The sequence below is a fragment of the Polypterus senegalus genome, chromosome 2 (assembly GCF_016835505.1).
Source record: "Polypterus senegalus isolate Bchr_013 chromosome 2, ASM1683550v1, whole genome shotgun sequence".
NCBI classification, from domain to species: Eukaryota; Metazoa; Chordata; class Cladistia; order Polypteriformes; family Polypteridae; genus Polypterus; species Polypterus senegalus.
This window is the reverse complement of record NC_053155.1, coordinates 280,257,807-280,285,262: the sequence shown is the minus strand read 5'-3', so window position 1 is coordinate 280,285,262 and position 27,456 is coordinate 280,257,807. Positions and strand designations below refer to the sequence as shown.

General features: G+C 38.8%; 1 protein-coding gene across 3 annotated transcripts in view; it reads left to right on the top strand.

Annotated features, from left to right (window-relative positions):
- LOC120523929 (protein Atg16l2-like) overlaps window positions 1–27,456 on the top strand; it is a 202,292-nt gene that overhangs the window by 75,518 nt on the left and 99,318 nt on the right. For all 3 annotated transcript variants that reach the window (XM_039745640.1, XM_039745639.1, XM_039745641.1), the window contains 5 exons: window positions 2,805–2,858; window positions 4,146–4,269; window positions 11,664–11,769; window positions 24,227–24,297; window positions 24,462–24,533. In XM_039745640.1, the coding sequence (XP_039601574.1) occupies window positions 2,805–2,858; window positions 4,146–4,269; window positions 11,664–11,769; window positions 24,227–24,297; window positions 24,462–24,533 (427 nt within the window). The remainder of the gene's footprint in view (window positions 1–2,804; window positions 2,859–4,145; window positions 4,270–11,663; window positions 11,770–24,226; window positions 24,298–24,461; window positions 24,534–27,456) is intronic.

Sequence of the window (27,456 nt, the reverse complement as noted above, 5' to 3'; positions counted from 1 at the left end):
CCCATGACTATAATATCCCCCTGTAAACTTGCCTTTTGATATTACTAAAAACGCTGTGTTGAAATTACTGTCTGAATTGGGTAGTCTATAACACACTCCTAAAATAAGACGTGTTTCCCTAATATTTTCCAGGCGAAGCCACATGTCCTCACTAAGATGGGGCTCATCATCCAACTGAAGATGACTTACATTTAAACCCTGTTTGGCATAAACAGCAACCCCACCTCCTTTTCTGTTCTGTCTATCCTTCCTAAAAATGTGTATCCCTCTATGTTACACTCATCCCCATCTTTGTTATTTAGCCAGGTTTCCGTTATTGCTATAATATCATAATTATGCTCTGCTACATACAACTCCAACTCACTTGCCTTATTTTTGATACCTGTAGCATTAAGGCAAGCTATTTTTAATGTGTTAATCCTTCTACATTTATGTTTGCTTAAATTTACATTACTATGCATTTTTATTTCTACACCATTGTTTGTTTTTCCATGTATAGATCTAAACCTGGCCTGTCCTAAACTCCCTGCCCCCCCATTCCCTAGTTTAAACAATCCTCGACTAGCCTACACATACGCCTCCCCAATACATTGGTGCCCCTCCAGTTCAGATGTAACCCGTCACCGGAACAGGTCCCATCTGTTCCAAAAGGAGTCCCAATGCCCCATAAACCTATACCCTTCTATCCTGCACCAAGATTTGAGCCACGCGTTAAGCCTTCTAATCTCCTCAATCTTACCTGGACTGGTGCGTGGCACAGGCAGAACTTCGGAGAAGACTACCTTGTCTGTTCTGCTCCTCAGCTTGGCACCTAACTCTTTGAATTTGGATCGCAGAACTCACAGACTGCCCTCATGTATGTCATTTGTTCCAACATGGAAAATGACAACTGGATCCATCCCCACTCTGGCCAAGAGCCTATCCACCCTTCCAGGGAGGTCTCCAACCATTGTTCCCAGAAGGCAGTACACTGTGCCAGAAAAAATATTGTTCAGTTTTGAGGACTCGGACAGCATTTCCGTAATATATAAAATTATTTTACAGTCCCTCCCTTTCAAAGATCCAATAGGACAGTGGGAAAAGGATCTCTTACTCAACATATCAGAAAAGGAGTGGAAGGTAGTAATGCAGAGAATTCACTCGAGCGCCATATGTGTAAAGCATACAATCATTCAACTCAAAATTATATATCGAGCACATCTGTCTCGCTTAAAACTGTCCAAAATGTTTCCAGGGCAAGATCCAATCTGCGAACGCTACAATCAAGTTCCAGCCTCACTGGGTCACATGTTTTGGGCCTGCACCAAATTAACATCATTCAAGTGCCTTTCAGACAGCCTTGGTGTCACAATCCCTCCTATCCCATTAACAGCTGTGTTTGGTGTTCTTTCAGATTATGTTAAAGTGGAGAAGGACAAACAAACTGTGATTGCCTTTACTACACTATTGGCACGTAGACTTATCTTGCTAAACTGGAAGAATCCTAACTCTCCTGTTTTAAGTCAGTGGGTAACTGATGTTTTATATTATTTGAAATTGGAAAAAAATCAAATTCTCATTTAGAGGATCTGTGCAGAACTTTTTCTAAACCTGGCAGAATCTAATCAATAATATTTTAGATTAAGCTCTTAAAGCACTGAGGATGCAGATTCTATTCCCATTTCTTTTTCTTCTCCATTTATCTTTATCAGCTTATTAAACTCATCAATTTATTTTTTTTAACTAGCTTTAAGTTTTACTCAGTTGGACATACTCTCTTTCTCAGGGGTGGGGGTTGATTTGTTTTTAATGCTATTTTTTGTAAAAATTGATCTATTTGTATGGAATGATTACAATAAAATCAAGAAAATTATAAAAAAAAATTAAGTCAATTTCACTTTTGATTTCTGCTTTTTATTGATTTATAAAACATCTTATCAAAAACATTTTATTATTGAAATCATTTTCAAACAGGACATCAATCTATAGTAGTATATAATAAAATGCCACAGTCTGTGTTTTGAAAGCATCCATAACCAGTGCAGGAGAGAAACAGCCTTGCAAATTCTGCATTTTTACTTTATTTGGTGAAATACTGAATGTGCTGTTTTTGCCATTTTTGTCTTTATATTTTCAGTATCCAATATTTTTGTAAGATTTAATATTACATTACTATTAATTTAAAAAAAATAGGGTTCCTCAAGTATTGGCCTCATTTGTTGAGAGTAAAAACTGTTTTTTAAACAGCTTGTTTGGCATTTAATGCTGTGTTATACATAATCTGTCCTAACATATAGATGAGTCTCTTTTGTGCCTTGGGTGGTCAGAATCGTTGATGTTAGTATATGCTTTATTTCGGCAGCATTTGGTACTGTATAGGTCAATTCAGTTCCATGATTGGTTTTGTGTAGATATTATAAAATTATATGTCTTTCTGTCTTATAATGCTACAATATAGTTACATGCTAAACATTGCTGTCACCAGTCTGACACTTTATATGGTGTGATGAAAGAATTTCACAAATACTATTGTATTTAGCATTTCGTCAGATGCCTTATAAAATGAAAACCGTTCTGTGCAGTTTTCAGTACAGCCATAGTATTGTTGTTCCAACCTATATGTTAATGAAATAAGGCAAGGGATGTTGCAACGAAACACACCGCCGAAAGAAAATTTTCTTTCACCAGCTGATTAACTGTACAGAGTTTATTTTCTTTTCTTTTAATTTATTTTTGTGTATATCCTCCAAGTCACAGCTGTAGTGAAGCATATTAAATGGGTTTCGTTCAAGTAAACCAATTACTTTATATGATTTTATTTTCAGATCAGCATCTCTTACATCACCTAGGATTTTAGACTCTATCAAGGAACTTTTTGAGTAAGTTACCTTCCTTCATTTTATCTACAAATGACAACAAACCTAGCAGAATATGAATGAGCCATGAAAAAGTTTTGCAATAAACTTGTTTGTTTTATGAATTTATATAGACTAGCAGGTTTACTAATTCATCATTACCCTACACTATTTGAAAATTCTTTATGGCTGCAGGTATAACTGTAGTCTTTTAAGAGAATGTTTTCTTCTCTTGATTTAGCTCCTAATTTTTCCATGGTGGATAGAAAATGTCCCTCTCATGTATTTTTTTTTTTTAAATAAGGGTGGCACACAAAAGCCAGGTTTAAGATGCTTATTCAAAGAATTGAATCAAGTCTTCCATGTTGCTGATTTTTCACTGTCTATCTGATCTACGTGAATAGTTTCTAAGAGAGTTATTTGTGCAGTATACATGTATACATATACAAGTATATTTATTTGTAAGCGATTCTCATTAAAAAAGAATGGTTCAGCAATAAGACTTGTATGAATTCCCCAGACATGAAACAGCACGTAAAACCCAAAGCCATTTTTTTCAATCCAATTTCAATTTATTTTAATCTAGTGACTTCCAAAGGAAGCAAACTAGTTTCTGCATGGATAAATACATATATTTTGTCACTTTTGCTGAAGTAGGCTGCTACACTACTTACTTTGTCACCATTTGTAGTCATTTAGTGTTTTTTTATGTCATCAAATGTACAGTAACCAGATGTGAGTCCAGCCACACAATAAACTTACAGATAAACAGCTAGAATCACAACTGGATATTTAGCTAAGCAGCAGAACCTGCTGCTTCTAATTCTCAGTGTGCTAAGAATACTTTGCAGCCGTGTAGACTTTGGGAGTATAACTGCTGGGAGAGGGATGTGGCAATCTGAGTGATCCCTCAGTAGAGATTGCATGTGTCTCACACTCATCAATCACTGTGCTATCATTATACCTGTACTGTGTGATTATCAAAATCTGTATGTTTTTTAAGCATAAGGTTGACATACTGTATATACTAATGTTTTGGTTTAGTTTAAACCATGTGTACATTTTTTTCATTTTTCCTTTTTTATTTCATATATATGTACTTTACTATGTTTTAAATAATATGCAACTCTAATAAAATGTTCATACTGGTAATGTGGCAGACTATGTACTGTTTTCCCATTTTCAGTAGCTACTGAAATTTATTATTGAATAAAAATGTTAGAAATATATGAAATTAGTCATCCACCACTCTAAAGAATTCATACCATATTGCATAACTGAATGCTATAAATAGTGCATTCTTAATTGTAGGTTCAAAAGTAAGAGGAGAGGCAGCTCTGTCAGCAGCTCTGTCAGCAGCTTAAGTGAGGATGTCTTTGTGCCAATGAGGATGTGCATAGTTGCCAGGATACCTGCAAGGCCATTACATGTGCTGGTGAGTGGAATGACAGTTCTGCAACTCTGAGTTGGATTAAGTAGGGTTAAAAATGTATGTATATGTATATGATGACATGGAATTTATTTTATTTTTAGTATCTCAATATATAACTGTGTTTTGGAAAGTAGAGTGGTGCCAATCTTCCTAATTTAACATTAATAAAAATGTGTTTTGGTGAATCTCCTTCTTCTTTGCTATTATGCTGTTATACTCCAAATTAAGTTCAACTTCATCATATTTTTTGAATCATCCCCTTAAGCCCAAGTGGTGCTTAAATGTATTTTAAATAATTTCAAAATAAGTGTAGGGTCCATCTTATAATTAAAATTCCAAGTTGTTGTCCATACACCGTTTATACTAAACGTGCCTAAAGGAACAGAGCTGAGAAAGAATATAAAAAATATACAGGGTGCTGAAAGAGCTCATGTCTACAGTGTTAGACAATAGTTCATTATTAGATTTAGCAAGAAAGCAAACCGAGACCATGTGGCAGAATATTTTCATTTTTTTTTGACTGCAGAATTTTATGCCTGACATTTATTAGTCTGTTTGATTGTATACCTTTTATGAAGCATACTAGTAGCAAAATAAATTTAAGTAATGTCTTTCAGCAGCCGAAAATGGTGTCCTTGCCTAAATAAAGAAAACAATATACACAGCAAAATACAGGCAAATCCTTAAGGAGAGAATGCTTTGATCAACAAAGACTTTAGACTTGCTTGGATGTTTTCAGATAAAATGGCAACACAAATGAGAAAAGTCCCTCAGCCCAAACCTGAAAAAAGTTGCACAGTTACACTTAAGAAGACTCTGAGCAACAATGTTTCCCCAATGTGTTTCTAAAAAGTATTTATTGAGAAAATAGCTGATGAGATAAGTATGTCTCCTTGAGTTAGATAAAATTTAAAAACAGAAAGAAGACTGTTGAGATACAGTACATAGGACATGCAAATTGGTTTGGAGGTCATTCAGTAAACTGAATTTTGTTTTTAATCCTTAAACATAAAAGTATATAATCAATGTGTTTTACTTGTGATTCCAACTCAAGTATTTTAAGTTTTCTCAAAGTCACAGCTTTTATACCTAATATCAAGCCAGAAAATGGCAAAGTCATCAGTGGTGCCAGCATTAGTAGGGACAGATTAACTCACACACCACCATACCCATGCATCCTACCACACAAACCTTAACAGCCACATATATATTAAATTCCATAACACTCTGCAGCAACTTAACCCTGCCCCCAAAATAAAGAAAGGACCACCATTGAATTAACATCAACTGAGAATATACCCCCATAAAAATAAAAACAAAGACTCCAAAAAACAATAAAATATAATGCAGTCTTAAGCGCCACCCTATCCATCCAAGGCTTCCAACAATCCAAAAGAATAACAACTACAGTTGTAAGAGGTTAGGAATAACACTCAAAAATATTGATAGAAGCAGAAAACTATACCCTGGAGAAAAAGCTGGACTAGTCAAGGTAGGAAGAACTCATAGCACTTGTAAGTTTGAGAAACAGGAACTGCCAAGTTATGGGATGAAGCTGCAGTGGAGTATGGGATTGTGCCATTACCACTAAAATGGAGAAATACCCATAAGCTAAAAATGTTATGATAACTTCAAGCACCAGCTGTGGATCCTCAAAGACAACATTACCTCAAGCATTGGAGAGTTGATACACTCATTGCATTTTGGGTGTCTGCTGTAGCTGGGGAGTAATTAGGACAGAAATACATACTGTAGCCCTTAAAAACTCAGATAAGCCTTCAGGATTATCTGTTGGTCTGCCAGTGATGAGGGCAATTTGTGGTGATTCACATTTTAAATAAATAAATGAAAGCCCTGTAGAATGAAGGCTCCAGGCAGGTGCATGTGGAAATGTGCAAGAGGCACACAAAGGTTGATTGGGGTACTTGGCTCATTGCACATTTATGTGCAAATGTGGGTGGATCGGTCAAGTGCTCATTCACACCTTGGAGCATGTATTTGAAATACCTGCACCCAGAAGCAATTTAAAAGGGAACCTGCACAGCAAAATAGGGAGGAGACGATGAACAAAAATAGGAAGGCAGAGTTTATAAGAAAGGGAGTGAGAGAAAGGCATGATTGGGAGCCATGTTGTCTGGGATTTAGGCAGGTGGTCAGAAGTGAACCTCAAAGAGAAGAGTGCATGGCCAGTGCTCGACAAGGCTGACGTGGATCGTTCCCACTGAGCACTTTACAGAGCTGGAGGAACCCATGTGCTCAGAGCAGGCTTCTGCAGAGGCTGGGGAATGGCAGGGGGCATAGGAACAGGGCTTGGGGGGTTCCCCATGTAAGGCCGAGGTATGGTAGCAAGGGACACAAGACGGATTTGTATTGTTGATTCTACCTGTCGGTGGGTGTCTCCTCATGCTGCAAGATCAGCAGAGGAGTCGTTGTTTTAGAGTGCTGCAGTGGATCTCAGGGTTAAAGATGAAGACCTACCTGGATTTTAACTCTTATTTTATGGATCATTTTATTATTTATGGGAGAGCACTGCACTATTTGGCACCATGTTGGTTTTAATGAAAGCACTTAATCACTTTTACACCAAACCTTGCTGACCGTGTGTGTCCTAATTTGCCCAGCTCATACTCAGTTTCGTTATTGACAGTTCTGGGTACAAGCTGCCAGGGACTGTGGAGCCAACATGAACTATCACACCAGTGTGGAATTACTGAGTGTGTACAATCCATAGTATCTCTCTGTAATGGGAGAGACATTAAGTCCAGGAGATGTGGGAACATGATGAGTCACATCTCCTTCAGTAATTTCATTGGTCTTCAATTTTCCACATTTTTTCTAAGACTCAACATACAGATGTTATTCCCATTGTTCTATTCTGTATGTTGGTTAACTGGCCGGCCATATTCCACAGTTGCTTCTTGTACTCAAAAAGGGATGTACTATTAGCATGATTATCAGAGTCAGTATGTGGAACCTCCTTACAAGGGCTGGCCACATCAGAATTGGATTTTCTTGCCAAGGATGATATTAGTGGGGAGATAATAGCAGGTAAACAGACTCTCTTGATGATTAATTTGACAGAGCCCAGAGAAAACTGGTGCCAAATCTCTTCACATTCTCTGTCACTTCCAATAAATATGTGTTTCATATCGGTCACAATATTCATCTCCTACCTAGTTTTAGAGAGCTATATGATCAACTGGCTCAATATAAGCTATTTCCTCATAGATGTAGAGATATCAAAAAGGTTACTTTTTTATTTAAGAAAAATAATAATTATTTCCAAGTTATGATAAAGGTAGGGACTGTAACATATCCTTTTCCCACTGAGTTATGGAAGGGTTGGTTCTGGGTGATCTTCAGCATTTTGCCAAGTAGCAACAATAAAAGCTTTGCACAAAAAATAATTGTTTTATTAATGACGCTGATCAATGCCATTTTATTATGACTGTTGAGAAACTGTACCCATAAAAACTATTACACTAAAGAATTTACAATATTAAATTCATGTACCTGAATGTACTATATGAACAGGGCATGAGCAAAAACCAAGAAATTAATTTGAGAACAAAGTTTAAAAAATACTGTAAATATAGCCGACACTTAGCTTCCAATCTTCGACGTCTGTTTAATATAATATATTCACCCACAAAGTCAAACACCCAAGAGATATTATTATCATTGGATGCAGAAAAAGCATTTAATATGATTGAATGGAACTACCTTTTCACTACATTGGAGAAATTTGGGTTTGGCTCGAACATTTGTGCATGGATCAAACTACTGTATACCAATTCAGAAGCGTCAGTTTGTATTAACAACATTAATTCAGACTACTTTAAACTAGAATGTGGTACCAGACAAGGATGCCCCTTGTCACCATTACTTTTTGCAATCACCATTGAGCCACTGGCAGTTCACTGTCGAAATGCTTATCAAATAAAGGGGATTATCAGAGAAGGACTTGCACAGAAAATTTCTCTATATGCAGATGATATGATACTGTATATATTAGATCCACAAAGTGCTGTCCCTGCAGTCCTAACAGCACTAACAGAATTTCAAAAGATTTCTGGTCTCAGAATTAATTTGAATAAAAGTGTGCTTTTTCCAGTAAATTCTCAAGCATACAATATTAGATTGTACACCTTCCCTTTTATCATTGCAGATCAGTTTAAGTACCTAGAGGCAAACATCACAAGTAAACATAAAGCTCTTTATCAACAAAATGTTGCCGTCTGTATGGAAAAAATTAAGCAATACTTGCATAGATGGTCAACCCTTCACCTCGCTTTAGCTGGAAGAATTAACATTGTTCAGATGAATATCCTTCCTAAACTTCTTTTTTTATTTCAAAACATTCCAATATACATCATGTGGAGCCGACCCGGACACAGACAGGCGGACATGCTCTTAATCACCACCACACGTTTATTTACAATAATAACTATTTACAAAAGTCAAGTGCACAAACCCCAAACACAGTCCTGGCCACAATATGCCTTTCTTCGGGCCGCCTCCACTCTCCACTCTCCTCTCTCTTGCATTGTCCTGCCTCCACCCGACTCCAGCGCTGAATGAATGGAGACGGCCCCTTTTATGCAGTCCCCGGATGAGCCCCAGGCGTTCCCGGCATTCCTCCGTTGGCCACGCCCCAGCGTGGCGGAAGTGCCGGCTGTCCTCCCAGCAGCTCTCCGGGTGCCGTCCTAAATCTTCCCCCCAGCACTTCCTGGTGTGGCGGAAGTGCTGGGGTAACAGGTCCCCAAGGCATTGGGGCGCCTCCTGGCGGTGACCACGGGCCCCTACAGAGTGGAGCTTCCATGCCCTGTACCCGTGGCCCCCAAAGCAACCAGGAAGGCGGCCACCACATGATCCAGGGTGGGCTTTGACCCTCTTCCGGTCCCTCACGGCGTCCTGGCCGGGTCGTTGCCCCTGGCATCCCTGACAATCAATAAATCATTTTTTAAGAAATTACATTCAACCATAATCTCATTTATTTGAAACTCAAAACATCCACGTATCTAAAGAGTGACCCTACAAAGACCTAAGGCAGAAAGTGGCATAGCTCTACCTAACTTTCAGTTTTATTACTGGGCAGCAAACATACAAGGTATAAATACCTGGACATGGACATAAATAGATAAACATATACAGGCTTGGTCTGCAATAGAAATAAAATCCTGCAGTACTTCTTTATATTCTTTGCTTGGTGCTCCAATAAATGCAAGTTATTGCCAATATACTAACAACCCAATTGTGCTTCACTCACTCAGAATATGGAACCAATGTAGGAAGCATTTTAAGATAGAGAAGCTTTTATTTGTGGCACCTCTGCACAAGAACCACCTCTTTCAACCCTCCCAAACACATGTAGTTTTTAATATCTGGAAAACATTTGGGATTAAATCACTTAGAGATCAGTACATAGACAACGTCTTTGTATCCTACAAACAATTACATTCCAAATGTAACTTTCCAGCAACACATTTCTTTCACTATCTTCAAATTAGAAATTTTGTTAATCAGAACCTGCCCAATTTTCCTCACCTCCCACCTCCCTCTATGCTGGAAAAAATATCCCTCAGTTTCGAGGACTCGGACAGCATTTCTGCAATATATAAAACCATTTTTCAGTCTGTCCCTTTCAAAGATCCAATAGAACAGTGAGAAAGGATCTCTTACTCAATATCTCAGAAAAGGAGTAGAAGGTAACAATGCAGAGAATTCACTCGAGCTCCATATGTGCAAAGCAATTATTTTACTCAAAATTATATATCGAGCACATCTGTCTCATTTAAAATTGTCCAAAATGTTTCCAGGGCAAGATCCAACCTGCAAACGCTGCAGTCAAGTTCTAGCCAGCCTTATTGGGCCACATGTTTTGGGCCTGCATCAAATTAACATCATTCAGGACCAAACTTTTTAAATGACTTTCAGACAGCCTTGCTGTCACAATCCCTTCTAACCCATTAACAGCTGTGTTTGGTATACTTCCAGATGGACTTAAAGTGGAGAAGGACAAACAAACTGTAATTGCCTTTACTACACTATTGGCACGTAGACTTATCTTGCTCAACTCTTAACTCTCCTCTTTTAAATCAGTAGGTAACTGTTGTTTTATACTATTTAAAAAATAGTAATTTCTATTACTAACATAATTATCTAATTCACACTTAGTTGATCTGTGAAGAACTTTTTCAAAACCTGGTAGGATCTAATCAATAACATTTTAGATTAAACTCTTAAAGCAATGACAAGACAGGTTCTCTTCCCATTTCTTTTTGTTCTCCATTTATCTCTATTCACTTATTAATTCATCAATTTGCTTATTTTTACTAGCTTTAAGTTTTACTCTGTTGACCATGCTCTCTTTCTCAGGGGTGGGGTTGATTTGTTTTCAATCCTTTTTTTTTTTAAATTGATCTACTTGTATGGAATGTTGTGTGATTACAATAATATCAATAAAAGTAAAACAAATACTGTAAATAAAATTTCTAACATTCAGTAATTTACATCTCATTTTATTGCACATTTGAAATATACACTTTAAAAATTTTATAAATACGTTTATGATTTTCAGTGTAAGTGCAAAATCAGGCTATAGACCATAATTGGAGGATCATGTACAAAATTGTCATTTTTGTTATTTGATTATCTCTGTTGAGCAAAATGGTTCCAGGTCACAACTTGTGAACTCCTATGCATAAAACACAAGTAACTGGAAAAGCTACACTCTACAAAGAAATGATATAGGAATTTATCTCAAAAGTAAGTATGCGTATATTATGTAGTCTTCTTAACAAAGTAGGTGGTTGCATTAATAGACATCAGTGATGCAGACTCCCAAGAACTTAAAGCTATTCACTTTTTCAACAGCATGCCAATTAACGTCAATAGGCAAATTACTCCTTCTAATTTTCCTTGAAGTCTACAATTAGCTCTTTAGTTTCTGCTGACAGAACATTGTACCATTGAATGTAAGGTTTAACCTTCCTCTTTTCAGGTTTCTTTTTATTGTTAGTAGCAAGTTTGATTGTTCCCACTGCAAATTTAATGACTTGGCAGCACACTTGTTTGTAAACATGGAAAACAGGATTGAAGTAAACATACAGTCCTCGGATGCTCCAGTGTACAAAATGAGACTGTCAATGTTCATTCCCCAAGAGAATTTAGCATAAACTAAAGTTATTCATATTAATTGTATATGATCCTCAAGAATAATTACAGCAATATTACAGTTTCCAATAATGTGTTCTTTTCTCAGCAAGTTCTAGTGGCACTTCATCCTATAATAGTTCCAAGTACTGTTACATAGCAGCCCTACCTTCTGTGCTGTCCATCTTGAATGTTATGAAAGAAAAAATAGAGACTGTAATGGTTTTCAACCTTTTTTCTAGGAAGCACATGAATTGGGAATAAATGCAGTGAAATTTAGACCAGACTCTAAACTTTTGGCGACAGGTGGCACAGACAGGATTATTAAACTTTGGAATGTGACTGAAGGTAAAAGCCTTTTAGCTATAATTAACAGTATAAGTGAAGTTAACCAAATGTTGGGCCTGTAAAGATCAGGCAACTTTGTGTACATTTTCAGTTCTTAAATGAAACTGTTTATATTATCCACTAATCTATACATGTTATATGCCATGTTTTTGAAGTACTTGGTTGCTGTGACCTGAAGCTTATTTTACCAGGCACAAGGAATATTTATGTATTTACAAATAGAAAACAATTTGTTTAAAATATTCTTTGTATTACTGAGGATGTATGTGTTGAAATACTCTCAGATGGTTTACCAAATTAGGTGACTTCACAATCTATGAGCCTAATTGTTTTTGAAGGTTTCTTAAAAATTATTTGCAGTTTAGCAGGCTCCTTAGAAAAATTTTTGCGTATATACTGTGGTACTATGGAAAAGCAATCTGAATGACAGTCTGTGTGAATGAGGATATGTGCATATTTAGTGAACTTTACAATTTTATGTACTGAAATTTTATGTAATTGAAAACTGTAAAATAAATACATTATTTAAAAAGTTAAAATAAAAGTTATGATGCTGTTGTATCATGGATTGGCTTTGGGGCCACCACAATGTACAGATTCTTTTCCTGTAGACACAAAGTTATATGTCACACCTCTGTCACTATTTTGTTTGTCTATTCTTACACTTATCATTCTTTGTGGATGTAGAATTCCCAGTGACAATACACTTGCGCCCAGCCCATATCCTCTTCTCAGTAGCTCCTTTAGACTTCACCCAGATATGACTGTTATTGTAATCTTCTTGTTGATAGCTTCCCCCTTCAACTCTGATTGACCTAGCTGAGATAGAAACTCAGTTCCCAGACTCTTGCAGTAAAACAGAATAAGCACACAATCAGAAAAGCATGCTTAAAAAGTTCACATTTAGACATTATTCAAATATCTAGAGCCATAAACAACAGCAAATACAGTAGATGGCAACGGTGTAGTGTAATTGTTCAGGATTTGGACCTTAAACCCTGAGTTTGTGGGATCAAATACCGATGACAATGTGTGACTATGAGCAAGTCACTTTATTTGCCTGTGCTCAAATGGAAAAAGCAAAAAAACTATTTTAAGTGGATAAAAGCATCAGTCAAATAATAATAATAATAATTGTAATAGTGTGTGGGAATTTACAGTGTAGCTGCGTTTTTCCTAAAGTTACCAAAGTTCAGCAGCTTCAACTCAAAAAAAATGGGATTCAACAAAAGCCTGATGCGCAGAAATGATTCCACAGACAAAATATCTTCGTTTTTAAAAGTTTAATTAAGTTTCAAAGTACAACAGTTCACACAAAAAAGAAAATTAAAATAACACACAGGAAACTTCAGTTTCTGCATTACATCTTGCCTGAAGAAGGGGCCTGAGTTGCCTCGAAAGCTTGCATATTGTAATCTTTTTAGTTAGTCAATAAAAGGTGTCATTTTACTTGGCTCTTCTCTAATAACAAAAAGGGAAAAATTAATGTTAAGAAAAGTTCAGTTCAAAGCTTAAATCTTGTTACATTTCAAATCATTATCATTTCAAAATGTTTCAGAACCATTTCTAAACGATCAGAAAACTGTATGCTTATCCCACTTCTAACTTGAACATGGGTCTTTCAAGTCCCTCTTTACTGGGACTTGTTCTTATCACAACTAAGCTTATTATCACACTGTTACTCAGTTATACAGGAGGATTGAGAAGAAGGAAGCTGTGGCAGCAACCCTCTATTCAAAGTCTCATGTCTTTTGTTGTGCAGGTGCTCTTGAAACACTGTACATACGGTAGTTGTTTTTTGTATTCTGAGCTCCACCATGTGGACACCTGAAAAACTTTGCAATAATCATTAAATTGTCGAGTTTATTTTATTTTTTGGTGAAATTTCTTAAGGTGTGCACTTCTACAAAGCAATTTTAAAGCTATATGTAACAAGAAGTAATTGTATTAATAAATTAATATTAATTAAGTTTTTTTTTTACATTTAACATGCAAAGAAATGGAGGGAATACAGTAAAAAACAAAATATATAGAGTTTTAAAAATAGGAAATTAACAACAATATCAAATATGCCACACTGTTTAACTTTTATTATAAAAGTACAGATGTTTGTTTTATAGTATAGAATTATTTCCATTAATATGTTACTTTATAGTTTATGATTACAAAATTGTAGTTAAAGGACACGTAACAATTTAACGCCGAAGAAAAGGAGACTAAAAGAGTCCAGCTTTCAATTAAAAAGTAAATTAGCATTGTAAGTGCATTCTGTTTTCTGTTACATTTTTTATTAATTAACTGTGAATTTTTAAACACTTTGTGTGACAAATACTGGCCTTTGAGTGAAGAAGGGGTGAAGAACTAGTAGCTGAATATCTGAATGTGGTGTGTATACCCAGTGGCTATTACTGAATTTTATTTGCATATCAGCATACAAAGCAATGCTTAAGATTTCAGTAAAAGTTATCACAATGTTTTACTTTATTAACTAGGTTGAATATAACAGAAAATATTCCATGTATGCCTATGGACTGATGAGATGGAGAAAACTGTGCAAGTTTCCTTAATAGATGCACTCGAAAAAAAAATTTGTCTCGTAGTGTTCATTTGAAGTAAATGTTAATGTGGTTTCCTCTGACATCTTCTGTTTGTCTGTCTCTCTGTCTGTCTCATGCTGCTATGTATTGGGGCTCAATCTACCAATGCCATAGCATTATCATCTGAACAATCTGTTAAATTTAATAAAATGAACAAAAACGGGAACAAGATAAATTTTTTATGCAATCTTTTGATTTTTCTAATTTCATTTTCATTTTAATATACATTATTTTATAACACAGTTTATATCACTTTTTTGCATTTAAAGTTTTATTACAATGCATTATGTATATTACAAATCAGGGAAGCAAACAATGTTAAAGTTTAACTTTATGAAAAAGCTATATTCAAAATCTACTTTACCTACCCAAGAAGTCATTCAAATAATTTGCTGTAGTCAGAGATAATAATTGGTTCAGAATGTTCAATTGGTTAGGTAAAAAGCGAGCAAAGTCTTTATACTTTGTTATTCTTGAGTACTAAAATCTTATATATTTATCTTATATATATACACATCCCGATCTACGCCATCAATAATTGTTTTGGTAAAGCCATACTCAGTGTAATCCTCCTTCCATTTTATAATTTTTCCGCGACTAGCCATAATTAAATGAACGGTAAAAAAGTAAGAGCGAAGCGAGGGTGACTTTTTCAGGCAGGCAGGTGACGGCTCAATAGCTCGAATTTGTATATAAGTAGGTTCTATTTAGTCGCCAGAAATATCTTTGGTAGGAATGGAAGTTGAATTTAGTCTTTAAATTTCTATGGTGAAGAAAAATGTATGCAATGATGACTAAATTTAACTTGCATTCCTACTAAACATATTTCTGTCAACTAAATAAAAATTACTTATATGTAAAATTTAAATAGAACTTGAACAGATACGATAGTTCATAATACCCACGCAGCACTAAGTGCACGAAAGAGCAGGAGTCATCCGTTTTAACAAGCAGCGTATTGCACTGATACGAAATAGCCTGCCCATTTAATTATTTAGGAATGGATAGATAAATTAAGATTTTGTACAAATAATATTTTTAATTTTTCTTCCTCGATGGATTCTGGCACCCCCAGCAACAGCTGCTCGCACCCCAAAGGAGATATAAATATATAGACAGATAGATATCTATATATATCTTTGTAAAGCACTTTGAGCTGCATTTTTTTGTATGAAAATGTGCTATATAAATAAATGTTGATTGATTGATATAGATATATAGATATATAGATATAGATAGATAGATATATAGAAATATAGATATATATATATATACATATACAGTATATATATATATAGATAGATATATACAGTAATCCCTCGCTATATCGCGCTTCGACTTTCGGCTTCACTCTATCACGGATTTTAAATGTAAGCATATCTAAATATATATCACGGATTTTTCGCTGGTTCGTGGATTTCTGCGGACAATGGGTCTTTTAATTTATGGTACATGCTCCCTCAGTTTGTTTGCCCAGTTGATTTCATACAAGGGACGCTATTGGCGGATGGCTTAGAAGCTACCCAATCAGAGCATGTATTACATATTAACTAAAACTCTTTAATGATACAAGATATGCTTCCCTCGCGGTGCTTGATTGTTTGCTTTTCTCTCTCTCTCACCCGCTCTGACATTCTCTGCGCCTGATGGAGGGGGTGTGAGCAGAGGGGCTGTTTGCACAGAGGCTGTTTGCCTAGAGGATACGGCCGCTCCTCTACAAAATGCCGCTTTATCATGGTGCTTCGGCATACTTAAAAGCACATATTGATTTTTTGATTGTTTGCTTTTATCTCGCTCTCTCTCTCTGACATTCTCTGCTCCTGACGGCGCTCCTTTGAAGAGAAGATATGTTTGCATTCTTTTAATTGTGAAAAAGAACTGTCATCTCTGTCTTGTCATGGAGCACAGTTTAAACTTTTGACTAAAGGGTGTTATTTCTATGTCTAGAGGGCTCTAATAATGTTAACAGTGTGGGAGATTTTATTAAGGCTTAAAATATATAAAAATAACCAAACAAACATATGGTTTCTACTTTGCGGATTTTCATCTATCGCAGGGGGTTCTGGAACGCAACCCCCGAGATCCAGGAGGGATTACTGTATATATACTGTATAGTATATATATATATCCTCCAGACCGCGAGGGGGCATCCGTCCTGGTTCTGTTGGGGGCCACGGGTGGAGGGCTTGGAAGCCCAGCCCTGTAGGGGCCCGTGGTCACCGCCAGGCGGCGCCCGATGCCGGTTTATCCGTACGGTCCTCGGCTGGGGCTGGAGCCCGGCCGGGACGCCTTGGAGGACCAGAGGAGGGCGCGTGCCTCCTCCAGACCGAGTGGGGGCGTCCGTCCTGGTTATCCAGGGGGCCTTGGGTACAGGGCTTGGAAGCCCAGCCCTGTAGGGACCCGTGGCCACCGCCAGGCGGCGCCCCAGTGCCTAATTATCCCGGGAGCCCGGCACTTTCGCCACACCAGGAAGTGCCGGGGGGAAGACTTTATGTGGCGCCCGGAGAGCTGCCAGGAAGACAGCCGACACTTCCGCCACGCTGGGAGGGAATGAGGGAATGCCGGGAACACCTGGGGCTCATCCGGGAGCGTTATTTAAGGGGCCGCCTCCCTCCAGTCGGTGGTGGAAGTCGGGAGGAGTAGACTGAACTGGAGAGAGAGGACGGGAGGCGGCCAGGAAGGCAAAAGGACTGTGTGGCCTGGACTTGGGGAGATCGGTGCAAGAAGGCACTGGGGGTGCACGTGAGGAAACTTTGTAAATAGTGTACATAATAAATGGTGTGTGGTATATATATAGTGTCACACTGTAGGCCTAGTCATGGAAGGGGATAACCCGACTCAAGCTGATTCCACGCCGTGTAAACAGCCGGCGGAGACGGGTACGGAAGACTGCAAGGAGGATGGGGAGGCTCCCGGACCATCGCACTTAGATACGTCATCAACCCGGGCCTCGACGAGGCGGGAGGACTCCCCGCCCCTTGAGGTCAGACCGGACCCTCTCTCCAATATGCACTTTTAATTCAACCAAACGCCGGCATCTTTCAGGAGAGAACAATGGAATGATGACTCCCTGAAGTTTGCAAAAAATGCAGTCGTGCTTATCAATGGCCAATGCACTCATCAGCCCATGCCACGCGGGCCCCACTTTGTATTAGACAATGATCTGTTATATCGAATAGCAGAGCATGAGGGCGGGGTGCGGAAGTTGTTGCTAATCCCACGAACCTACCAGTGGCAGGTTTGCGAGATGGCACACGCCCACCTCATGGGAGGCCATTTAGACACCGAAAAGACATTAGAGCGAATTAAGCTCCGATTTTATTGGCCGGGGATAAACAAGGAGGTTTGCCGTTTTTGCATATCTTGTCCAGAATGTCAATTACGGCAAATTCCTAGGAGGGACCGTGCTCCTCTCGTTCCCCTCCCCCTGATTGATGTTCCCTTTGAGCGTATTGGGATCGATATAGTAGGACTTCTGGAGCCCTCAGCCCGAGGACACAGATATATATTAGTCCTCGTGGATTATGCTACCCGATATCCAGAGGCAGTTCCGTTGCGCTCTGCTGCTAGTAAAGCGATTGCACGGGAATTAGCGGAAATCTTCGCGTGTCTAGGGATCCCAAAAGAAGTCCTTACGGATCAAGGGACACCCTTTACCTCGGCGATGTTCAAGGAAATGGCCAAGTTACTTAAAATAAAGCCTCCCCCTCGTGCTCTTTGCTTATCGGGAAGTTCCACAAGCCTCTACAGGGTTTTCCCCTTTTGAATTGTTATATGGCTGACAACCCCAAGGGCTATTGGATGTCTTAAAAGAGGGATGGGAAGGAGAGGCTCTCCCCTCTAGCAATATATTGGAGTATATCGCGCAGTTACGCGATCGATTCGGAAAAATCCGACCTTTGTTAAAAAGTCACATGGAAGAGGCGCAAGCAGCACAGGCCCACTATTATGACCGTGTCATGAGTCTCCGGGAGTTCCAACCGGGGGATTGCGTCATGGTGTTGGTTCCTACCTTGCATTCTAAGTTGCTTGCCCACTGGCAAGGCCCGTATGAAGTTAAGGAGAGGAAAGGGCTTGTCGATTATTTGGTGAAACAACCCAATCATCGGCCGAATGAGGGTTTATCATGTCAACTTGCTGAAGCCATGGAAGGAGAGGGATCCCGATCCCTCATCTGCTCAGCCCCACTCTTTCTTTGCTCAGACCGACCGCCTTAACTTCGAACCCGACTTGAATGCTAAACAGAGGTAGTGAGTGAGCAGCCTGGACAGACCTCTCTGATTGTGCACGACATAGTGACAGAACCTTGGGTTGCCGTGCAAGAACGCCCATATCGGCTTCCCGAAGCAAAGAAGGCAGAGGTGGAGCTTGAGATCAAGCGCATGCTGGATCTAGGTGTGATTGAGGAAAGTTATAGTCCCTGGTCCAGTCCAGTTGTCTTGGTCAGTAAGCCCGACGGGAGTTGAAGGTTTTGCAACGACTTCCGTCGGTTGAATCAAGTCTCCCAGTTTGACGCCTATCCGATGCCTCGCGTGGACGACATCCTCGAGAGGCTGGGACAGGCAGAATATTTGACCACACTTGACACGACGAAGGGGTACTGGCAGGTTCCTTTAACGGATTCCGCGAAGGAGAAGACCGCGTTTAGCACTCCAAGTGGGCACTGGCAGTACCGGATCCTCCCATTCAGGTTACATGAGGTGCCAGCAACCTTCCAGCGTCTGGTAGATAAAGTGCTCCGGTCTCATAACACGTTCAGTGCTGCCTATTTGGATGATGTTGTCATCTATTCCAGCACATGGAAGGACCACGTGCGGCAGGTGGAAACGGTATCGCGGACGCTGGGTGAAGCCGGGCTTCGAATTAATCCCAAGAAGTGTTTCTTTGGGTTAAAAGAGGCTAAGTATTTGGGCTACCTGGTGGGTCGGGGTGCTGTGAAGCCACAGTGTTCCAAAGTTAATGCCATATTAAACTGGCCCCGTCCGATTACCAAGCGACAAGTGCAGGCTTTCCTCGGCTTGGCTGGGTACTACCGCCGGTTTGTACCCCGGTTCTCTGAGAGAATAGCACCCTTGACAGATTTAACAAAGAAAAGGGCTCCAAATCACGTGGTATGGACTGACAAGACTGCTGCTGCATTTTGTGACCTAAAACAGGCCCTTACGTCAGCACCCGTGTTGAAAGCACCCAACCTTTCACTTCCTTTCATACTCCAGATGGATGATTCGAACACAGGCCTGGGGGCCGTGCTGAGCCAAAGCGTCGATGGTGTTGAACACCCCATCATGTACCTGAGCCGGAAACTGCTGGATCGGGAAACCAGGTATGCGGCAGTGGAACGGGAGGCTCTTGCGATAAAATGGGCGATTACACAGTTGAGGTACTACCTCTTGGGCCGTGAATTCACTCTGGTGACGGACCCTGCACCTCTCCAGTGGATGGCCCTTCACAGGGAGTCTAATCCGCGGGTCAGTAGGTGGTTTCTTGACCTCCAACCATACAAGTTTTCACTCGTTTTATCGTAAGGGTACTCTCCATGCCAATGCTGATGCCCTCTCTCGAGTCCACGACCTCTCGGACAGGTCCGCCCGACCTGATGGGTCTGGGCTAAGGGGGGGGGCCTTGTCACACACGTGCGCATGGGAACCAGCTGAAGGGCCTAAACACTAGTAATTCTACGTCAGGCCAGGGGCTGGTGGAGTGTACTGACTATCTCCCTCAGTCCCTTGCAGACCTTTTCCGGGAAATCCCACCTGTTGCCGGCCCCAAGCATGACGTCACTTCCGGGGCACAAGGACACCACTCCCATATCCGGCATAGATGGCGTCATTTCCCTTCCGGCCCTTTAAAACTGCCATCTTGCCTCAGTACAGGCAGTTCCGTTCTGGACTCCGAAATAAACACATCATGCTATTTAAAAGTACTTTTTCCAGCCAATTCAATTATACGGGTGGCTGCCCCAAATCTTTATGATGTCTCAGACTCAGACTTTATGATATATATATATGACAGCAAAACAATTACATTGACAATCATGTTACGTTATTTTCAAAATGTTTCCTTTTCTTTTTCATTACTTCTTTAACACACTACTTCTCCACTGCAAAGCGCGGGTATTTTGCTATATATGTATACGTATATATATATGTATATGTATATATATGCAAATATATGTCTATGTATATATCCTGTATATATATGTGTGTATATGTATATATATATATATATATATGTTTATATGCGTGTGTGTGTGTGAATATATATATAATATATATATATACTAGCAAAATACCCGCGCTTCGCAGCGGCAAAGTACTGCCTTACAATTTTTATTAAGAAGAAAATTAAACCTTTTTAAACTGAGGGAAAATATACCAATAATTCTTTGTTAAAGATCTCTTTGTATACCACATTGTGAGTTTGGCCCTCCGGTTGTAATATGAATAAGCTGTGCGCTGAGCTTACTCTTGAGCATGCAACGTACAGTTGGCCATGTGAACAGTGATCTTGTTTCAAATCTCACAGCTTGGATTGCTGCTGTTATAATCGGTTTGAGTTTCATGGTTTGTTTCAATTACGACAGTATTTGTAGGATTTGTGTTGAAGAGACATTCGGCATCTGTCAAGTTTTGTAAGTATACAACTGGTTTCATTGATAACTTCACATCCAGCTTTTGAGAGTTTAAACATTCATAAACATCAAAATGCCCACTACTGAAATCGTCACCTGTGAATCTAAGATGTTTAAGAGGCATAGGCGGTTGTTGAAAGGTGTAAAATATTTGGCCATTTCGGTACACTTGAAAGGGACAACTGAACAATTCAGCGGCAGCCATCAACTCACATGCAGATCCATAGGTGAAGGGCTTAAGCATTTCACTCTTATAGTGCTCCTGTGTAGTATAATTATCTCCTGTACCGTCATCGGTCCACACCTTGAACCTGTCCCAGTCATTCAATACATAAAACACAATGTTCCTCCGGATATCAAGAGTCAGCCTGATATGGCCGTGTAATATGTAACAGAGAATGGAAAAGGAAGGTGCCATCTCCGGGCATGGAAACCACTCGGTAAGTGGCAGTTCTTTAATCGATGGTGATCACCTCGATAGACATGTTAATGGGGGTACAGTTGGAATAATAAAGGAAATGGGTACCTGAACAATGTAAACTAAGTCTAAAATACCTACACAATAACTATAATCGTAATAAATGAACAATAAAACAGCGGATAAGCCGTGGATTAAATAAAAAGGCGGTAGTTATCAGTAGGGAGACATGAATCCCGTGGCGAAGCAAAGGAAGGGAATGTAGAGACTGGAGCGACGGACGGCCTTATATAGGCAGGCAGCCAACAATGTGGGAGGCGTTGGGATGGGGGACCCAACGCCCCTCACATGGTGACCGAGCTGCAGGCTATGGATGTATATATGTACGTAAGTAGGATTCAGTTAGTGTTGGGAACCCGCGTACCAAATTTCTTGAAGATGGGCCCATAAGTAACAAAGACCGTTGAAAAGTTCAATATGGCGGCCGACAGTGGCATCATACCACTGAAATAAGTACGTACATTGGTTTCGGTTAGCGCAGGGAAGCCGCCTAACAAATTTCGTGAAGATGGGGCCATAAATAAGAAAGTTCAACATGGCGAACGTTGTCGACCGTAATGACCGTTACGCATAGAATTTTGAAATGAAACCTGCTTAACTTTTGTAAATAAGCTGTAAGGAATGAGCCTGCCAAATTTCAGCCTTTTACCTACACGGGAAGTTGGAGAATTAGTGACATTGGAAACTTCAATATGGTGGCCGACAGTGGCATCATACCACTGAAATAAGTACGTACATCGGTTTTGGTTAGCACAGGGAAGCCGCCTACCAAATTTCGTGAAGATGGGGCCATAAATAAGAAAGTTCAACATGGCGGACGTTGTTGACCATTATGACCGTTGCATGTAGAATTTCGAAATGAAACCTGCTTAACTTTTGTAAGTAAGCTGTAAGGAATAAGCCTGCCTAATTTCAGCCTTCTACCTACATGGGAAGTTGGAGAATTAGTGATGAGTGAGTAAGTGAGTGAGTGAGGGCTTTGCCTTTTATTAGTATAGATATGCCAGCAACACTCATGACAATGACAAAACAATTACATTGTCATTAATGTTACGTTATTATTAAAATGTTTCTTTTTCTTTTTCATTACTTCTTTAACACACTACTTCTCTGCTGCGAAGTGCGGGTATTTTGCTAGTTGTATAAATATAAGGAAAAATAAACTATGTACATTAAGTATAAGGAAAAATAAACTATATTAATGTAACTTTATATCATGAAAATTACAAGTTTCTGTATAAACTTGCAATAAAGAGTAAAAGAGAATGAAGCAGAAGCAATTCTTCAATTTCATTCTTAGAAGCCGACTACCAAGTGTTGTATTACAGCCAGGGTTTTTTCTTTGGTTTGTTTTTGTCATCTTTCAAGTTTTTTTTATGTTTTTATGTTATTACTGTGAGTTTTGTTTATTTGTTGTTTAACATTTAATTTTTTTTGTCATCCATTGTATGTTTTCTGTGGGTGGAACCCCCTAGAGGTGGGATCATCCTGACCTCATTGTTACTGGGTCATCCCTCATTCAATTTTTTTAGTGGTTCATCCAGTTGTAACATAGAGTCAGATACATGATGAATGGGATATGAGGCCTTCAGAAGACTTGTAAAGCAAGCCAAAAATCCCACAGTCTTGTCCAAAAGAGGCTATCTCAAGCAAGCCAGGTCCATATACCACCAGTAAGCTTCAATCTAAGCAGGCCCCAAAAACAGGAGCTGGTTTTAAAGTTAAGAAACTAAAGAAAGTCCCAAATACATCTGCAAAACGCTTCACAAGAGAGTGAGATACTATTAGACTCCGGCTTATAAGAACAAGTTTCACTTGTTGCACAAAATTTATTATATTAAAAATAGAATAGAAATTCACAAAACTGCAGTGATAAGCAAAAAGGATGAAAAGGCAACTGACAGCAAACTCTAATCCAATAGCAGATCCAAGGAACAAACAAGAAGAAATCCTGAAAACCAGAAATAATTAGAAAAACAATGCTCGCAACTATCTTCTATAGCATTAAATGAACCACTGTTACAGTTCTATTCTGATAGATGAAAGTAGCTAGATGGAGGACCCAGCATCAGTGACATTATGGTGGCCCCTTCTGTTGATCACAGCGAACACCAAACACATGGAATGGACACCAGTTTATAGACACAATATATGATAAACAAAAAATAAACATCACAGTAATAAGTAAAAGCATGAAAAATAATAGAGCAAATTCAATAAAAATAAAAAGAAAATAGAAAATAAATATAAGCCAAAGCAAAAAAACCCTGGTTGTAATACGTGTTAATATTTTTAGGATTATTTTTCCACCAATTTGTACAATACTTGCTTTTTCCATGTAACCCTGCAGTTGTTCTTTGCTGTACACTGAAATCATCTGTCCTAATTGACTTAATACAACAACCCACCCATGTAGGTACTTCAGTGTTTATAGAAGGATAAAAAGTCAGCTGTCCAAAGCCATGTCTGACCTATCATATCTCAAGTAAGTGTTCATGTTTATTCCTGAGAATGTGATTCTGTGTTTCACCTCCAGATGGTGACAAACATGCAGTCATTCATCAGTTTTCTTAAACCTCATTTTCTAGTACTTAAGTACAATTTATCTATTTTTTGTATGGTAGCTTCACTTAAACAGCATGATAATTATAGGTCATATTACCCTTAATTTATGTAGCCATTGGTCTGTTTTACTAGCACATACTTCTTCATTTTTAGTTTTATAGTTTATATATTTTGCATTATTTTCAGGAAGGCTACAAGGCAAGGGAACACTAGAGGGAAGCAATGAGGGAATAACAAGTATTGAGTTTGACAACTCTGTAAGTAAACAAACATTTTCTATTATTTTGTACCATGGTTGTGCTACTGTTTTTATTAGGAACCATCTTTAGGCTATGTTTTATTTACTTAAGAGTAATGCTTTGGAGTATTTAAATAATAATATTCCCTGTTTTTTGTTTTTAACTTTTTTTTTTTTTTTAAGGGAACCAAGTTGTTGGCTGCCTCTTATGACCATTCTGCAATCTACTGGAGTTTAGATGATAACACACCAAAAGTAAGAAATGTATTCATTCAGTTTTGGATTAATGAAAATACAAAGATCTTTTTTAATACAGTAAACATAAATCACCAGAAAGTTCTGAATCCCTGTAAAAAAAGTGTTTCTGCAGCACTAGCTGCAGCGTAAGAGGAGGTTGTCCGTCTAAACCATGCCATTACAGATTTGAACCCAGAGTCACTTAACTTAATTACAATTACACAGTAAACTCAACACTGCAATTATTTTTATGTAAAGGCTACAATAGATGTCAGAAAGTTCAGTCTTCCAGCTAATATTTTATAACTTCAGAGAAATGCTATATATTTAGATAAGCAGTAGTGGATGGTGCAAGAAAAACTCTTTTTTTCTCAGAGCCATAAAATTTGATGAACAAAATGTAAGATGAAATGATATAATTATAGGAAGCCTGATTGTCCGTTTCAGCAATCTACAGGTTAAAGAAAATTTGATGTCAATTCTAAGACAGAAAGAGAAGCTTCTATTTGAAAAGCAGAAGCAGAAAAAGAGCTAAAAAGACTGACCCTGGCATCATTTAACACATGATCATGAGTCATGTCATGTCCAGATAATGCAAGGACGATTCTGCTTGCAACTTTGTGTATTTGAAATGCGACATTTCCTGTAACTATCTATATATATAATTCAAATTAATTAAGGCAAGACACCCATGGAAAGGCAAGAAACCCATGGAAAACATGCCGGAAGGGGCGTGGATTCACTAAGCTGCCAACAAGTAAGACACCTATGGCGCACGCAAGGAGGAGCCACGCTCACCAACTCCGAGACCATTGGATATGATGACAACTCGCAGAGCCACACCCATGAATTCGGACGCGACGACATAAAAGAACAGCGTCATTTATATTCGTCTGTCGTGGAGGCCTCATGTACTTCCGAGCCACCTTGACTGTTCATAGAGGCATGTTTCTGCGGAGGTGAGTCGCCATATGCAGCGTGTGAAACGGTTTGTGAGGGGTATCCCATGGAATCCTTAAAACAATCCTTTACAACTGAGGTTAAAACACAATGAAGTAAGCAGTCTTTAAAAACCAACTTTTCGGTTACGACGCATGACCTTGTGCACCATAGCAAACTGTTTTACACGCTACATACAGCAATTCGCATCCGCAACAAACATGCGTCTTCTTCACTCACAGACAATTATATGCTCTCCAGAGTTCCATCTTTTCATTCACTTACTGTTGTATTCTCACACCAACCCGTTTTAGACAACCGTGTCTTTCCAGAAGTGTTTAGCATTCAATAAATAATTATGCATGAGATTGAGCGTGTGTCTAGGCGTGGGTAAACCGTTAAACCCCATTCGGGCTGCAAACCGTGGAATTCCCACTAAATGTGACTCATACGCTCCCACTGTTTTCGTCCCTACCCTTTGTACACACCCCCCTCCCACCTCGCTACTACCGTGGTCGGTTGTCTTGGTGGATTATATATAGAAAAGCAGCCAACGACTCAAGTGACGAGTTGGAGGTGGGCACATGAGCGGGCAGTGCATACTGAACAAGAAATCAGCAGACTAGCATAACGGAGGGAGCTGAATGGACGTCCTTTTCTCCTCCCGTTCCACACTCCGTGACTAAGTGCCGTGCACCCCCATCCCTCCATCTGGCAGGAGAAGGCGTGAAGGCGGTTTGCCAGTTTTCAGTCACGGACGATTGTGTGTTGGTTTGTTCCGTGCATTGTTACAATGTTGCTTTTCTTGCTGATTTATTACATTACCGATTTTTCAAATGTTAATTTCCTCCCTGTGCTTAAAAATAATTAAAAAACCAGCCTGATTATGCGGCATATGGCACGCCGCGGGTTGGCAAGTACATTCTATTTCCTTTTCAGACACTTTTTTGATTTTGTTTCTTTTATTTACAATGTTAAACTTTTTATTGATTAACTGTATATTTTGGTAACCACTAAGTAACTATTTATTTACAATGTTATTAGACTTTTTTCCACCTAGGGGAACTGTTTAACATTATACCCTAGTTTTATTGCATCAGGACTACACTATCCTAAGTTATCTCAATTTCCAAGGGCACTACTTAACATCATAACCTAGGTTTATTTCATCTGGACTGTACTTTCAAAAGATATCTCAATTTTAATCTATACCACTGCTGAGGGTTTGTTTTGGTTTGGTTTGGTTGTGCTCTGTCTCTTGCATGTTTTGCATGTCAGAGAACTGGGACTTTGTAAATTGTCTAGCCTAACTTGGGGAGGCATAATGGGGGGAGGGCTGGGGAAGGAAGAGACTTCTTATCTATCCTTTCTACCCAGATATCTATAAGTGACAACATAATAATAGGCTCCATACCTACACTGCTCGGCAACAACATGAATTCAAGATGAAAACTACTATATGAAACAATGTACTACTTTTACTTAAGTTTACAAAATGTCCTCAAAAGTTCAGAAGTAGTGTCTCTCTAACCAAACAGTGAACTTTGTGAGCTGGAATGTCAAACATCATAATCACAATCTAAAGAGAAAAAGATATTTTCTCAGGCCTGAATACCAAGATAGTATTTTTATAGGAGACTCATTTAATAAGTAAGGACAAATTTCTGTTGCAAAGAGATTGGACTGGTCAAATCTTTCACTCCAGTTATAGAAAGAAAACTATAGGTGTATAATTCATAATACACAAAACAATCTCATTTGTAGTATCAGACGTAGTATCTGATCCTGAAGAGCAATATGTCATGGTGATGGATAATTTATTTCAATCTAAAGTAATTTTGATAAATTTCTATGCACTTAATATGAATGATACAGATTTCTTCCTAAATGTATTGGTGTCTTTTCCTAATGTAAACACTCATATAAAATTATAATGGCCAGAGTCTTTAATTGTGTTTTAAATCCAGACATGAATAGGTCTTCAGCTATAGTGGCGATAACA